This window comes from Hyla sarda, chromosome 7 (assembly GCF_029499605.1).
Source record: "Hyla sarda isolate aHylSar1 chromosome 7, aHylSar1.hap1, whole genome shotgun sequence".
Taxonomy (NCBI): Eukaryota; Metazoa; Chordata; class Amphibia; order Anura; family Hylidae; genus Hyla; species Hyla sarda.
The window spans coordinates 56,777,737-56,793,452 of NC_079195.1; the positions used below are offsets into that span (position 1 = coordinate 56,777,737).

The following is a 15,716-nucleotide window of genomic DNA, read 5'->3' on the forward strand; positions in this document are numbered from 1 at the left end:
AAAAAAAAAAAAAAAAAAAAACGAATATTCGTTATTGCGAATTTATAGTGCTATATTCACGAATATTCGCGAATTCGCAAATATTCGATATTCGCGATTAAAATTTGTAAACAATAAAGGAAGTAAGACCCATTTTAACCTTTTTGACCTTAAGGACACAGACAATTTTTTTCATTTTTGCATTATTGTTTTTTTCCTGCTCGCGTTCTAAGAGGCGTAACAATTATTTGATGCAATCAAAAAATATTGTTTGTATGGGGAACTTAAAATGAAAACTGCTATTTTGCTACTTTTGGAGGGTTTCATTTTAACGCTGTACTCTTACGTTTATGTTTCTGTATACAGGGTTAAAGGGCTGTATAAGGACTCTTAGTTTTCTTGGAACTTTTTATGATTTTTTTTCTGATGTGATGGGACCAAAAATAAGCAATTCTGGGGTTTATATTTTATTCTAATGTTCATGTTGTTCACCTGTGGGATAATAAACATCATATTTTAATAGATCGGACATTTATACACGAGGTGATACCAGATATGTAGTGTTTATTTATTTTTGTAACTTTTTTTAAAATAATTTTTATGGGAAAAAGGAATAATTTATATTTTATTGGGGGGGGGGGGCTATTTATATTTTTAAAATAATTTTTAATTTATTTATTTATTTAGACTTTTTAAGCCCCCATAGGAGACTTTTAATAGCAATCGTTAGATTGCTATGTACTGTTCAGTGCTATGTAATGTCACAGTACTGCTCAGTACTATCGCAGATCTTCTTGTATAGCCCTGGCTCTCCAGGCTGCCATCCTGATGCCAGAAACGAGGCTATACTGATGCTAGAGGGGCATAAGAGACCTCCCGTGGCAATCTGTGCTGATCATACCCACGAGATTGCACAGGAGGGGTGTGATAAGACCACCAACATCTATAGGGTTAATGTGGACATCAGGCCGATCGCTGTTGTCCCCGATCATTGTTGAGGCCCTGGCTGCTAATAGCACCTGGAGCTCACCTGCTATGTAGTCAGGACAGCTTGTGTACTCGCTTCATAGCCGCGTCGTAAATGTACGGCGCTGTGAGCAAAGTTACTTGTTGCAGCACCGTACATTTACGGCACATGTTCTTAAGGGGTTAAACCAATATAGTAAAGGTTATATTGTAAACAATGGGATTCTGTGCTGTTTACGTATTGCACAGTAGTTCACACAAGCATATGGTGTATTGGTATATGCAGACTATGAAGTTCTACCCTACAATAGCCACATGCAGAATGCAATGGAGTCTTACCCAACAGCCTCCAGCTTCCATATCCATGTTTCAGGGAAGTAATGTCTTGTCACTGACTTCTGTACTGTCTGCTGCTCTTTTAGATGAACGTCCTCTGATAATGCATTCATGACTAACATATCACCATCGTCTTCTTCTTCTTCCTCCATCACAAAACCTAAGGGATTTAAAAAAGAGGTTAGTGGTTGAAACAGATCACATAATAGATTCACAATGAATCCTTTAACAGTGAAACTCACTGATTGGACAAGACCTCGAATACCGTACAGGGCCTTGTCCAATCAATGGGTTTCACTGTACTCCTATTCTTATCTATGAACTGATATGGCACTTTACTGGTCAAATTCATGTAAACTCAGCTTTTTATCATGTCTAAAATGCAACTGTGGTTGCCCAGCGCAGAGGTACCAGGTGCTACACTGAATATAGTTTGGGTGGATGTAGTTATACAAGGTTTCCTAGTCACAGTTTGTCTCTAAAATGCTGAGACCTACATCTCTGAGTTTATTATAATACATATGTGTTTTGTGTGTTTTTCTGTATTATAAGCATGTATTGAGTCTCATACAAAGTGTAAGGGGTTTATAATTCATACCCATAAGTCTACTTGACAATGTAAGAGCAGTGGCACTGTGTCACATGTCTAAACCCTTGTCTAATAAATGCTACTGTCTATTCCACCCCTACTCCCAGGATAGGGAGCGCAAAACCTAGATTCTAGTCAGTCTGGTGTTAGTAAAGACTAATTCCAGTCAAGAAGGGCTCTCAGGCTCTGCAGCTTTCCCCCTATGAGAGAGATGGCTTACATCACCAGCACTGGTCCTGACAAGTTTTCCTGCCTAGCATGTCCCGCCACAGAGAAACAAAAAACATATGCAATGGGCCTTATTGCAAAGAAAAACTAGGTGTGTTTTTTTCCCCTCAGGACCTGGAGTCGTTAGCAGCAGACTAATGTCTGGGGATCGCCTTCTGCATATGCTCGGGAACTCGGGTCAGGTACTTCGCTGCCCCAGCGTTCGGAACATTTAGTTCCGAACTCTGGGTGCCGGCTGCAGTCCCCACAATGCAAGTCTACATCTCAGCCATGCCCCCTCCCATAGTCTTGCATTGAGGGGGCGTGGCCGATAAATCACGATCCCAGCAGCTCACACCCAGCGTTCAGAACTAAATGTTCTGAACGCTGGGGTAGTGGAGTACAATCAGCAACTAAAGCAGAAGTAAATATGAGCAAAAATCTTGTGGACAGTTACTAGTGACACTTTACCATGTGCTCCTGAACTAAAAGTGTATCCTAAAGAACTGTGCTGCCTCTCTGAAGTATTCATGTTACTGTACTGATCTGCACCAGGAGTAAAGTACAAGCTGTTTTCCATAAACTCTGGCTTTTGAGGTTTTATTTCCTGGGGCCTTGTGAACAGATTACAGCTTTAATGAAATAGCAGCATAATACTACAAACCCTTATTATACTGCTATACTACTCTCTATATACACAACCCTTTTTCTGGTATCACAAGCTTGACAACTACCGCATCTTAACCCTGTACTACAACTTTAGTGTCAAGCATATCACCAACACAACAATAACATCCTTTTAATTATTAAGTTTTACCTTTTTTAAGTTAAACAGGGGAACACAATACTGGTCAACCCATTTCTTCCCCTGTTCTAGTAAAGAGTAAACAGTAATAATATATTCTAGGCTCCTGTCATGTGGCTAACACTTCCGAGGGGCGCTGTGACCAGATCTGTTAGAGCATATGGGCTAAAACTAAGCTGAAAATTCAACATAAAAAGTGGTGCAGAATCCTCTGTAGATATTGATGCTGTTTTTGTGGCAGAAGTGACACGTCGCTTCTTTATTCCATGCAACATTATTGGAAACCACATTTTTTATGGATGTCTCCTCTTGAAATCAGTGGAAGATGGTTTATAAGATAAAACTATGCAGTTTTGGAATGCAGAAATCAACATGTCAAAAAATCTGCGGGTTCTACATGTGTGAAGTAGCTCTTATGTATGCACTGTGGTCTTCTCTGTTATGGGGGCATTGTACCTTGCTCTGCTCTTAAAGGGGTACTCCGGTGCTCCAGCGTTCTGAACATTTTGTTCAGAATGCTTGGAGCCAGAGGCCGTGATCATGACGTCACGTCACGCCCCTCCATTCATGTCTATGGGGGGGGGGGGGGTGTCTGCCGACATGCCCCCTCCCATACACATGAATGGAGGGGAGTGGTGTGACATCACGAGGGGGCGTGGTCATGACATCACGACCATTGCTGGGGGAACCTGGTGTTTGTTTAGAACACCAGCAGCGGGACCCCTGAGATCAGACATATAATCCCCTATCCTTTCGATAGGGGATAAGATGTCTAGCAGTGGAGTACCCCTTTAAGGCACTGTGGACTGCTCTGTTATGGGGGCATTGTAGCTTGGTTTGTTATATGGGCACTGTTGCCTGTTCTGTTATGGAGCGTACACACACGACAGTAAAGAATAATACTGTACCTCTAACAGAAAATGTTTTTTTTCTGGAAAATGATGGTCTTGAGAGTCTAAATCTTCGTGATTCTTTTCGTGAACTTTTAATATTAGCACTTGTAATTATTTTTAGGCTCACGTCCTGTAAGAGAGAAAGAAACATTTTTTTTTCATGTCTAAAATGTACAATTTACGGAGTTATTTGAAACTTTCTAGATAAGGAGTTCTATGTTGTCTCAAGGTAGAAAAATGAAGTCCTTTACTTTTTTTTTCTGACCAGTCCATATAAATTGTGGCTTTGTATGCAGAAGAGTCATAGAGGTGAGATGACTGATTCATTTTTTTTGCTTACGTGCACTAAATTTATCAACCCCCCTGCAATAGTATGATCAATATGTCACATGTAAGCAAAAGAAAAGCTAAATGAAATGACTTCAAAACACACTTTTTAAAGCCAACAATGATAAATGCATCACATAAATTCAATAAGGACACATGTTTATATAACAAAATATTTCCAGGCTCCGGTCATGTAACTGATATTCATAGGAATACTGTGTTGGCCCTTATGAGAACACTGGAGTCTGCTTTGGTATTGGGTGCACTATGTTATGTGACTGGTAAACTGCAAGTATAGATATGGCTCTGTGCTGAATTAAAATAAACCTGTTGAAGAGAACTGGAAACTTCTCGAAATGCGTCGTCCGATATCTTTATCACAATAAATATTTTTTTTTATTTTATCGTGGTCCATGGTTGCTCCTTTCCACGAACTGGTCAAAGCGCCATAGCAAACCCATTTTTTAAGGTCTCCTAAGGAATTCCTTCTTAGGTGCCTAGGAAAGTATTACTGCATGTTGCATCCAACACAAAAGAAAAATAAAGCTGGGGCATTCACCATTTTCTTAAAAAAGCTTTACTTCTTCATGGCACAATGATCACTTAAAGCGTCATAACAGACGACAGCAGGAGTAAAGACAAGGGCCCTCATTTACTATTGCAAACCCGACATGTCTGCACCAGAATTGAAAAAAACAGACTAACTCTCCATTTTACTAAGAAAACCCGAAAAATGGGCGTGGCCGTTAGGATTTTTTTTTTAAGGAATTAAAACCCCAAAAGAAACCTACACAACACTCTTAGTAAATAAGGGCCAAGGTGTAGGGATTTTCACATGCAACACTTATTAGATGATGAGGCATTTGGCTAGCTTAAAGGGGTACTCCGCTGCTCAGTGTTTGGAACAAACTGTTACGAACGCTTAAGCCGGTGCCGGGAGCTCGTGACGTCATAGCCCTGCCCCCACATGACCTCACGTCACAAATTTCTCACTGTTGCTGTAGTTATCGAGAGTGATGATTAGTTAGGACAATGTCAGACAGACACTCACTGATCATACACTGATGGATTATCATGAGAGGAGGCCATTAATATGCTTTTCCCCACAACCTGGCCAAACACATCAATAGTTGTCTAAACCCATCATCTTAGAAGGTTTGGACGATGGTCTGTTCACCCCACCTTCTATTGATATAAATAGGCGCATACAGCCAAACCAAGGGGGGACTTTATCACGCTGTTTGGACGGGTTTTTTACGTTTTTTTTTTTACGTTTTTTTTTTGTTCATTTATTTTGCACAGTCATTTTTTGCACCTTTTTATGTGACAAACAAAAATAGATCAAAATTCAAAGTCTTCTTTGCATTGGTAACAAATTTACTATATGCAACCTTTCTAAAAGTCACAAATTTCAAGAGCAAATTTCAGCTTTAAAAATCACAAACCTGAGAGATTTTATTTGCGTCAAAGTTAACAAAGGCTGTGCACAAAGACGCCAAAAAACACTGCAAAAAATCTATAACAATCTACACAAATAGCTTTCCTCAACGAGAATTGATATATAGCCACTAGTGTTGAGCGGCATAGGCCATATTCGAATTCGCGAATATTCGCGAATATATGGACGAATATTCGTCATATATTCGCGAATATTCGCATATTCGTAATAATCTCGTTTTATTTTCGCATATGCGAACATTCGCGTATGCGAAAATTAACATATACGAAAATTAGCAGATTTAAAATTAGCATACACAAACATTCGCATATGCGAAAATGAACATATGCTACTTTTCGCATATGCGAATTTTCGTCCGGCAGTCTCACACAGTAGTATTAGAGCCTTCTTTACACCACACAAGCTGGAAGCAGAGAGGGATGATCACTGTGATGTGTGCTGTGAAGAAAAAAAAATTAAAATAAACGAATATTCGTAATTACGAATATATAGCGCTATATTCGCGAAATTCGCGAATTCGCGAATATGCGATATTCGCGAATAATATTCGAATTGCGAATATTCACGAGCAACACTAATAGCCACCAAATGTCCATGTTTCTGAAGAATTGGGGAGAGCCAGCTGAATAATTTGTATGACCATCTTTAGATTCTGTCTACATGTCCATCCATAAAGATTTGTACAGTTTATTAGGGAGTAAGGGTTTGGGGTAATGTACAAAAAATAAAGTTATTTTGCTGTTTGTTATAATGCAATTTAATAAAAAATAAATCTAAATGTACCTCAAAATAGGTGCACACATCAATTTCATCTCTGTTGGTTCGACTAAAAAGTCTGTAGTTGTGAAGGTAATATCTTCTTGGTTTACAGCTAATTTCATCCACAACCTTCTTGTTATATGTATGGGAACTGGTCATTGGGAAAAGGTCAAAAACCTTGGGAATGGAAATATTGAGATGAGCTCCATATTAGTCAATGAAATGCCGCAGACATGCCTATATCTGCCAACAGACTGTACATGGAATACTTGAATTACTTTGTCAGCAGTCAGCTCCTTCTCTGGTTTCATCAGGACCACGCTCTTATCCACCACCCGCAGACCACAGAGAGACCCAGGAGCAGCCTGGACCTCGAGAGACACGTCTGATCTCGGAAGAACTTCACCTGGGAAAAATCCTACGGATACCTGACACGAGAAATATATATTATATACACACCTTTATAAACACCTTGTATAGACAAGGTGTATGTACCAACCTCCCTACATTGATGCTAAGATCCACAAGAAGTCCTCACATTACAGCAACCTCATAACCTGCCCTGAGGCTGAAGGTCTATTATTTTTATAAAAATCTGCTCAAGGTTGGTTATTCCTTTAAAGGGGTACTCCACTGCCCCAGCGTTCGGAACATTTTGTTACAAATGCCCCTTGGGCTGTCACACCATGCCCCCTCAATGCAAGTCTATGGGAGGGGGCGTGGTGGTTGCCACGCCCCCTCCCATATACTTGCATTGAGGAGGGGCATGACATGATGTCACAAGGGGCATGGCAGTGACATCCCGACCCCCACCGCCTGCAACCAGTCAACTAAATGAATGCTGGGTGCTGCACAGAGATTGCGGTTGTCCCAGCACTGGATAGAGGATAAGATGTCTTGGAGCAGAGTACCTCTTTAAAGAAAATATCTACACGGTACATTGTATGGTTCTAGGTGTTAATGATTCAGTGCCATGTGTTGCACGGTTGATCCTGTGTAGCTCCATATTATGGATAATCTATTCTATAGGATTTTTATGACTTGCTCTGCTGAAATGCTATTTCCTATACGTCTTTATTTACAGTGTGTATGACTGGACTCACTTTATTCCGGAAACACTTCTCTGTGTTGAACTTAACGGAATCTGCTACAGCATCTCCATTAGGAAGCAAAATGTAGCTGAGGATTCTAAAAGATGGAATCATGTCGGTGGTCAAGGGAAAGTTGAGAACAGTGTCACCACGTTCATCTGGACAAGTGAAGAAGAAAATTAGAAATAACAAATAGGAAGAAGAAGGTATAAAATGTCTGAAAGATAAGACTTCTTGTATAAAAAAAAAAACAGTTACATATATAGAATTGTGACGTGACCTTCATATATACGTAATAAATATCACAGAAATTCCCACAATATGATGAGGATCCCACGCATATGCAAACTTAAGTAAAAAAAGAGGCAGAAAGCGTGAATACAGATCAATGATTACTTTATTAATACACACCGAGTATAAAACTACAACAGTAGAGGCCAAAGGCCAATACAGCGACAAACATATAAAATTACATACTGGACACACAATAAAAGACTGCACAGAATTGACACTACCTCAGAAAAGAGAGCCCAAAATAGGGAACAGGTAAATAGTATGAGAATCACTCAGGTGAGTAAAAAACAGCCATCAATGTAAGCTCAAAGTACAGTTAGATACATTACCCAGTGGTATAAAAATAATAATGAGGAGCGCCACTGCCCAACGTTTCGCCACCAGTAGGCTTCTTCCGGAAGAAGCCTACTGGTGGCGAAACATTGGGCAGTGGTGCTCCTCATTATTATTTTTATACCACTGGATAATGTATCTAGCTTCATATAAACTCGTTGAGCCATCTTAGTGAAGAAAAGATTCTTATGGGCCAACTTCCCCAGGAGGTCGAGGGGACATACAAAAACAAAACATACAAAAACAAAACGTAAAATATTATATTTTATTTCACCGTACAATTTATGGTAAAATAAAAGGTGTCATTACAAAGTATGTGCAAAAAACAAGCCCCTATGTGGGTCTATGGATGGAAAAATAAAAAGGTTATGGCTCCTGGAAGGTGAGGAAGAAAAAATGAAAATGCTAAAATTATAATTGGCTGTGTCCTTAAAGGAGTACTCCGGGATATGAAAATGTAGCTCCTATCCTAAGCATAGGGGATAAGTTACAGATCGCGTGGGATCCAATGGCTGGGGCCCCCGCAATCTCCCGTATGGGGCCCCATCTCTCCAGCCAAATAGCATGTGTCTACAAAGCAGCGGCCGACACGCCCCCACCAATGCCCCCACCGATTTCAACGCTCCGGCTCTCTCATATAGTTGTATTGGGGGGGGGGGGGGCATGTCAGCCGCCGCTTCATGTGGTGGTCGACATACCCCCTTCCTGTGGGCTGTTGGGGACCTGTATGGGGAATCGCGGGGAGTCCTAGCATTTGGACCCCCTGCAATCTGAAACTTATGATAAGTTTTCATATCCCAGAGTACTTATTTAAGGAGTTAAAGTGGCTAACTAAGATTACACACATTTTTACAGTTTCTTGATATGTCCTCCTGTTCCTGCAATATAAAGGGTTTATATTTTTTTCTGATAATTTGAGGGAATCAGTCAGTTGAAAGTTACCTTAAAGGGTTTATCCACCATAAAGTAATTTTAGTAATGGAAATGCTTAGAAAGGATCTGTGCTTGTCTTGGGGTTAAATGGCTATGTTGTGAGATTACCATAAGGCTGTGGCTACTATTTCCTGGTGGAGTTCGTTCTCTCAAACTACATATCCAATAGTTCCTTGTTTGTAAGTGGGAGGTCCCTTTTCTTCCTCCCACACATCAGCCACCCCATACATTGAAACTCACCTGTGCTGCCTTCAGTGCGATAGACTAGTGTTTTTCTGACTAGGGTGCCTCCAGCTGTTGGAAATTTTTGCAGTATGATCTTCCAGCCAGCAGTTGCCCCACCCATTTAAGCAAAAACAGGCTCCATCTGATCACCTGACTAGTGATGTAATGTCTCGGCTGCACTGCCTAAGACCTAAGATGATTTTTGTATGCTGTTAAAAATAAATGTAGGGTCAAAAATCACAGAAGAATTGTGAGATCACCATTAAACACAGGTACAAACACTATATTATGAACTACACTAACTTTACAGCCCCTGTAGTATAGTCAACTAATATAAAATGCTGAAATACCCCTTTAATTTTAATAATAGGAGTGTCTATCAAATGATGGGCGGGATTATACAGTCACAGGGTGTGAATGTTGTTCATTGAGGGGCGTGTATGCTTAATACACACCCCCTGGCTGTATAATCCCACCCAAGACCTGGTAGTCACTCCCATTTTTTAAGATTAAGTTCCTTCCCATCTGATGGATTCCCTGAATTGCCAGACAAATTTTAAACTGACATATATCAGGAACGGGAGGGTGTATGAAGAAACTGTAAAAGGTGTGTGATCAAGGAGTCTTAAAGGGGTACTCCACTGCTCAGCATTTGGAACAAACTGTTCTGAATGCTGGAGCTGGCGCCGGGAGCCCGTAACATCATAGCACTGCCCCCTCATGGCATCACGACCCGCCCCCTCAATGCAAATCACGCCCCCTCCTTGCATTGCATTGAGGGGGCGAGGCGTAACATCATGATGGGGCAGGGCTATGACGTCACAAGCTCCCGGCATCGGCTCCAGCGCCGGTTCCAGCTTCTTTTCTCAAAAATCTTATCAATCTTCTCAGGTTTCCATCAACTTTTTGAGAAAATGTCATTTATATTCCATCCAAACTTGGTATGTCTCATCAACTGGGGCACCATATAGTTGTAATAACACAAACTATGAAAGAAATATTAAAGACATGGAAGTAATATTAACACCTACCTTTATCTGTACTTCTTATTGGTATTTCCATCTGTCCAGAGTATTTTATTGAAAATCTAGAAACTATCTAAAAATTGGAACAGATCATTAAATTATTTTAAAAAGTCCATCTGCGTACTACGCCACAAATTCACAAATTAACTGTAACTGTAAAATGTATAACATAGATTTTGCTACTGATCTGGGACACATTTTACCAATTATTTCACCCCTTTACATTAAAAGAGACCATGAAAATCTGCAACAGAAATCAACATATTGCAGATTTAAAAATCTACACAACAGGTCAAATTTCTGTGTGAAAAAGGTCTTTAGCATGTGGATCCGCTGCAGATTTTGGGAATTTCTCTTCGATTAGTGAAAGGGAATTTACTAAGACTGTTGTTTAATAGGTGTCAGGGGAACAGAGGAAGAAGGGGGTGCTGAGCAGGCTCTTATAAACAAGCACTGCTTCGATTGCAGTTTATAAGTACCCACCCAGCGCCCAATTGTGAGAGTCTGAGACTTCCAACGCAGGTATGTACCACACTGCCAGTGCCAGAAGGTCAAAGAGCAATGGACTTGTGGGGGACCGGAACACTGGAAGGATGGAGAAGAGATGCAGGGGAGCAATGTGACAAGTAAGTAATTTTTCCTCACATGTGTGTCTTACTACTATATGGAGGCACAGAGGAATCCTGTACTGTATAGGGGCAGAGAGGGGGGGCTTTACTTTATCGGGGCACAGTGTGGGGCCCTTTAATATATGAGGGCACAGTGTGGGGGCCTATACTATATGGGGGCACAGGGGGAATATACTATATGGGGGCACAGTGTAGAAATGTATACTGTATTGAGGCACAAAGGGGGGTATACTGTATTGAGGCACAAAGGGGGGTATACTGTATGGAGGCAGTGTGGGGGCCTATACTATATGGAAGCACAGAGGTGGCTTTACTACATGGTGGCACAGTATCTGCTCTTTACTTGTAATAAATATCTTGTACTTCTCTCTACCTGTACTGTACTGTTCTTTACTTGTACTATCCTGCTCTCTACCGGTTCTACATGCATTGTATTGCTATCTGTAATGAATCCACTATATCGCCCTCTAAATGTACTGTACTGTTCTCTACTTGTGCTATATGTACTGCACTGCCTTCTACCTGTTCTACATGTAATGTTATGTTTGCTACATTACTGCATTTCCCATACTGCTTTTTACATGTATTAGATGCACTGTACTACATGCATTGGACAGCTCTCTACTTGTACTGAATGCAGTGTATTACTCTGCGAATGTACTGCACTGCTCTCTATCATTGGACAGCTCTCTACTTGTACTGAATGCACTGTATTACTCTCCGAATGTACTGCACTGCTCTCTATCATTGGACAGCCCTCTACCTGTACTTTATTGCATTGTACATGACTCTTAAGAAGCACTTGTCTCCAAGATAGAATTGAGTGGCCATATTCTAGCAATTTGCATGTTTTTGACTCATAGCAAATGTATATATAATTTTTTTTTGGATAGGTACTTTAGCTTTGGCATCAATAACAAATGATATTGTAGGTGGGGGAATCACTTTTCCCTCCTGATAAAGCTGGTACAGTAATAGCAAAATAATAAATAAAAAAATAATAATAAACAGCCCTGCCCTGTATATCATTATTCCAGTACCCATCATCCCTCCTTGTTACGCACCAAGTAATGTAAGTGAAGATGACTGACTCCTTCCCTTAGTTCACTTCCTTTAATAATATAATGCACTTTGATTTCTTGCTGCCCTTCGCACGGGAAGACATTATCTTGAGGATGGATCATAATATAACTCTTGCTTCGTGATCTAAAAGGTTGTAAATGCAGGTATGCAGACAAATGGGTGGGCACTCTGTAGTCAGACTCCGCAGGGGGGCTGTGCTGCGTTTGGTTTATTGATGCCTGTGAGAAAAGAAATAGAATTGATAAGTGTTACATTGGTGTCATGATACGCTTGTAGATCTAACTTTAAGGTTCCTTAAAGGGGATGTGTCATCACAAAATGAACTACTGTTTAAGACAAGTTTTATGTTAAACATATTTAAAAAAGAATGTGGTGATTTTGTTTCTAACTTTTCATTTTACTAAATTGTAAAATAATCCTGAAATCTTATAGTTTTCATTCTCACCACTAAGCCTAAAATGAAACTGAAACGTCCTGTTCTGTCTGTTATGTCAATGAAGAGACTGCTGAAAAGTGATTTGTACTGCATTACAATGAAAGGAGACACCAGTAGATAGAGTAGACAATAGATAAAGCTCACAACTCAGACTCCCCTTCCCTGCAAAATCACCTTGACATTCATGTCAATGAGAAAGCTCCTATTGTTGTCTATGCACATGGGCCTTTCTTGAAAGCATATCTCTAAATGCTATTAAAAAAAACTCGGGCAAGATGGCTACCCTCATATTATTATGCAAAAAATAGAAAATAATGGAATAAAAAAAAATCATAAAATATAAACAGATTAGAAAAAAATGTTTTTCAGTATCTGACATTAATCAGTAAAAAAAAAAATCTGGATGAAATGTTCCCTTTAAGACAAAATTAACACATAATCATCTATGACAGGGAGTGGCCAAACATTGCTCTACCTGTAATAGGCAGTAGTATCCCCCTTGTAAGTAGTAGCAGCCCCTTTAGGTGCAGTAGGTAGTAGCTCCCATTTCTATATCTTAATATAGGTGTAGCCCCTGTAAGCAGGCCCTCTGTAGGTATTAGCAGCCTTACTGTATGTAATTAGCCCTCAAAATAGAAGACACTAAACAAAAATTATAAAAAGAAATACAATCTCTTTATTGCACAGGCATGTACATAAAAACATAGAATATGCATAAGAGAAGTAATAGGGACACTATGGTACACTCAGTAGAAATAGTGTGTGTGTGTGTGTGTGTGTGTGATGAAACAGTGTGGTGCACAAAAACAAACCAGTAAAGATGGCAAATAGAGGTGCTAAATAAACATAAGGCATATACAGATTGTACTGCATACAAGAAAAACTGTAGCAAAATATATCTAGTAACATCCCCTGACGAAGCAACAAGGAAGTGAAACGTTTGTAGGAGTTCGTATGCTGTAGGTGACTCAGCATTATACATGACTGGTATCTTTCTTTCTGTGTAGACCTTTTGTGTTCTAGTTTGGGCCTCGGTTCAGTTACTAGCTGTAGTTTGCAGCACTTTTTTCTGATATATGCCGTACAATCTGTGCCTGCCTTGTGTTTAATGTGCAGCTCTATTTGGCATCTTTGCTGATTTTTGTGCCCCACACTGTTTGGCCATTGTTTATTTGCCCCTCCACCTTCTATTGTGTACCATTGCTTCCCTATTACTTCTCCAATGCATATTTTATTTACGTTTTATGTAATTATGTTTGTGCATAAAAGATTGTATTAATTTTTGTTGTTTGGTGCCTACTTCTTTGGGGTTGATTGGCCAAGCAAATCAATTAGGACTGGTTGGCATTGGCCTTTATGTAGTGTGGGGGGGGGGGGGGGGGGGCGGAGCAGTTCAAGCCAGTCCAGTCTAGTCAGGAGTTGTGAGGAGAGTGGCGTCTAAGTCCAGCTCAAGTTCAGTTGTGAGCTGAGGTGCAGTGTGGAGAAGTGTGTGACGGAGTCAGAGGAGGCCTAAGGAGAAGAAATCCAAATTCTGCAGCCATGCAAATCTCAGGAAAACCCCATCACTCAGGTGAAGTTTAAGCCTGGGGTAAGCACAATGCTCTAGGGGGAAAAAAGTCTTCAGTCAGTCAGTCTATAGTCTCTTATTCAGGGTGGGCTGTCATTAATCTCAAGTCTGCAGTTTCAGCAACTACAAGTCCCAGCAGGGTGGCAGGTTTCCCGGGCTCACTCTGCACTTTACTCTGCATTAATCTGTACTGTGAAGGCTGTAACAACATATCTGCCTCAGATAGTTTTTCGTAAAAGATAGTTTTTCGTAACCTTGCATCGTGGCCATCATTGTCCCTGCACCTGGCCCAGGAGAACTATCTCAACCTCGGAATATGTAGGTTAACGTTGCCCTGGCATCACAAATTTTGCATCTCAACCACATACCACCCATGGCACTAGCAGCTCCCCTGTGTAGCCCCCACCAAAGTTACCTAGCAGCTGTAGGCAGGTAGGAGAACATTAAGCTTAAGTCACTGGCCAAGGTCTTTAAGCAGATGTGCCTGTGCTTGGCATGTCTGCTACCAGCAGTCATTGTTCGGTTAAAGTAGCAGAACAAAGGGCTTCTGCATTGAAGTGATAACGTGGGATGGGGGTGAGCTGCAAGCTGAAAACTGCAAGAATTGACCATGTAGATGGTGAGATGGAAATTAATACAACACAAAACCCTTTAAGTGGGTAGTGGTGGTGGAATATACAAAAAACAAGAAAATATGAAAAATAAATAGTGCTACACAACCAAGGGAAGGTTGGAGAGAATAATTTTTCTATAGCCAGGACATAACTGCTGCCATTGGCAACTACAGGCTTTAAAATAGCTATGAAATTACCTGATGGGTCAACGATACAAATATAAAAGAAAAAAAATGGTGCATACTGTAAATGTAACTTTTGTCTGCCAGTCAGTAGTATTGTCTACATAGTAGGTAGCTATTCCATCTGGTCCAGTCAGCAGGGTTTTCATTATTGTATCAGACTGCAGTTTATAGGAGAGGTAGACTGTTATCCCTGGGATTGTAGCTGAACTGGAATCTGTGACTTTAACCTATATTTTGAAGAACAGAGATGGTGAGCAGCACATTGACCAAGACAATGACGGAGGATCACAAGTAAAGAAAATGTATTTTATATCACCTGAATTCTTAGTGGGATCCCAGGCTTGTAAGTATCAGGGCCAATAATATCCACTTTAGTGAGAACATCTGAGATACGAGTGTCACTTTTAGTTGATAACTCAATTCCTATGTGAAGAAGAAACACTCAAATGTATATCAAGAACTGTTCAGACAACTGTCAAGTGACATTCCTAGTAGCAAGATGGCATATAGAGCAAGTCATCATCTAAAAGAGGTTGGCGTAAAAAGAACCAAGCGAAGGAGATCTGACTGAGGTAGATGGTTCTTGCATTGAAGAGGCAAAGGATGGGGGATACAATGTCTGATCGCTGGGGTCCCCCACTGGGGACCCCCATGATCTTGGCTGCGGCATCCCACACATCCGGTGCACGGAGCCAACTTTGCTCTGTGCTTCATGACTGGCGAAGCGGGGCAGAGGCTCGTGAAATCGCGGCCGCGCCCCACTCAATGCAAGTCTATGGGAGGGGGCATGACTGCAGTCCTATAGACTTGCATTGAGGGGGCATGGCAATGACATCACGAGTGGGGTGCAGCCGTGACGTCACAAGCCTCCGGCGCTGCACCCGACGCTCTAAACGAACGCCAGCTGCAGCAGGGAGATTGTGACGGGACCCCCGTGATCAGACATCTTATCGCCTATCCTTTGGCTAGGGGTTAAGATGT

General features: G+C 40.8%; 1 protein-coding gene across 7 annotated transcripts in view; it reads right to left on the reverse strand.

Moving 5' to 3' along the window:
- The window catches only part of LOC130281665 (alpha-2-macroglobulin-like), a 95,666-nt gene that overhangs the window by 50,507 nt on the left and 29,443 nt on the right, over nt 1–15,716 (reverse strand). For all 7 annotated transcript variants that reach the window (XM_056529126.1, XM_056529128.1, XM_056529129.1 and 4 more), the window contains 9 exons: nt 15,052–15,158; nt 14,795–14,962; nt 11,915–12,151; nt 10,228–10,294; nt 7,424–7,569; nt 6,599–6,748; nt 6,345–6,497; nt 3,791–3,905; nt 1,285–1,441 (listed from right to left, as the gene is read on the reverse strand). In XM_056529126.1, coding sequence (XP_056385101.1) covers nt 1,285–1,441; nt 3,791–3,905; nt 6,345–6,497; nt 6,599–6,748; nt 7,424–7,569; nt 10,228–10,294; nt 11,915–12,151; nt 14,795–14,962; nt 15,052–15,158 — 1,300 coding nt within the window. The remainder of the gene's footprint in view (nt 1–1,284; nt 1,442–3,790; nt 3,906–6,344; nt 6,498–6,598; nt 6,749–7,423; nt 7,570–10,227; nt 10,295–11,914; nt 12,152–14,794; nt 14,963–15,051; nt 15,159–15,716) is intronic.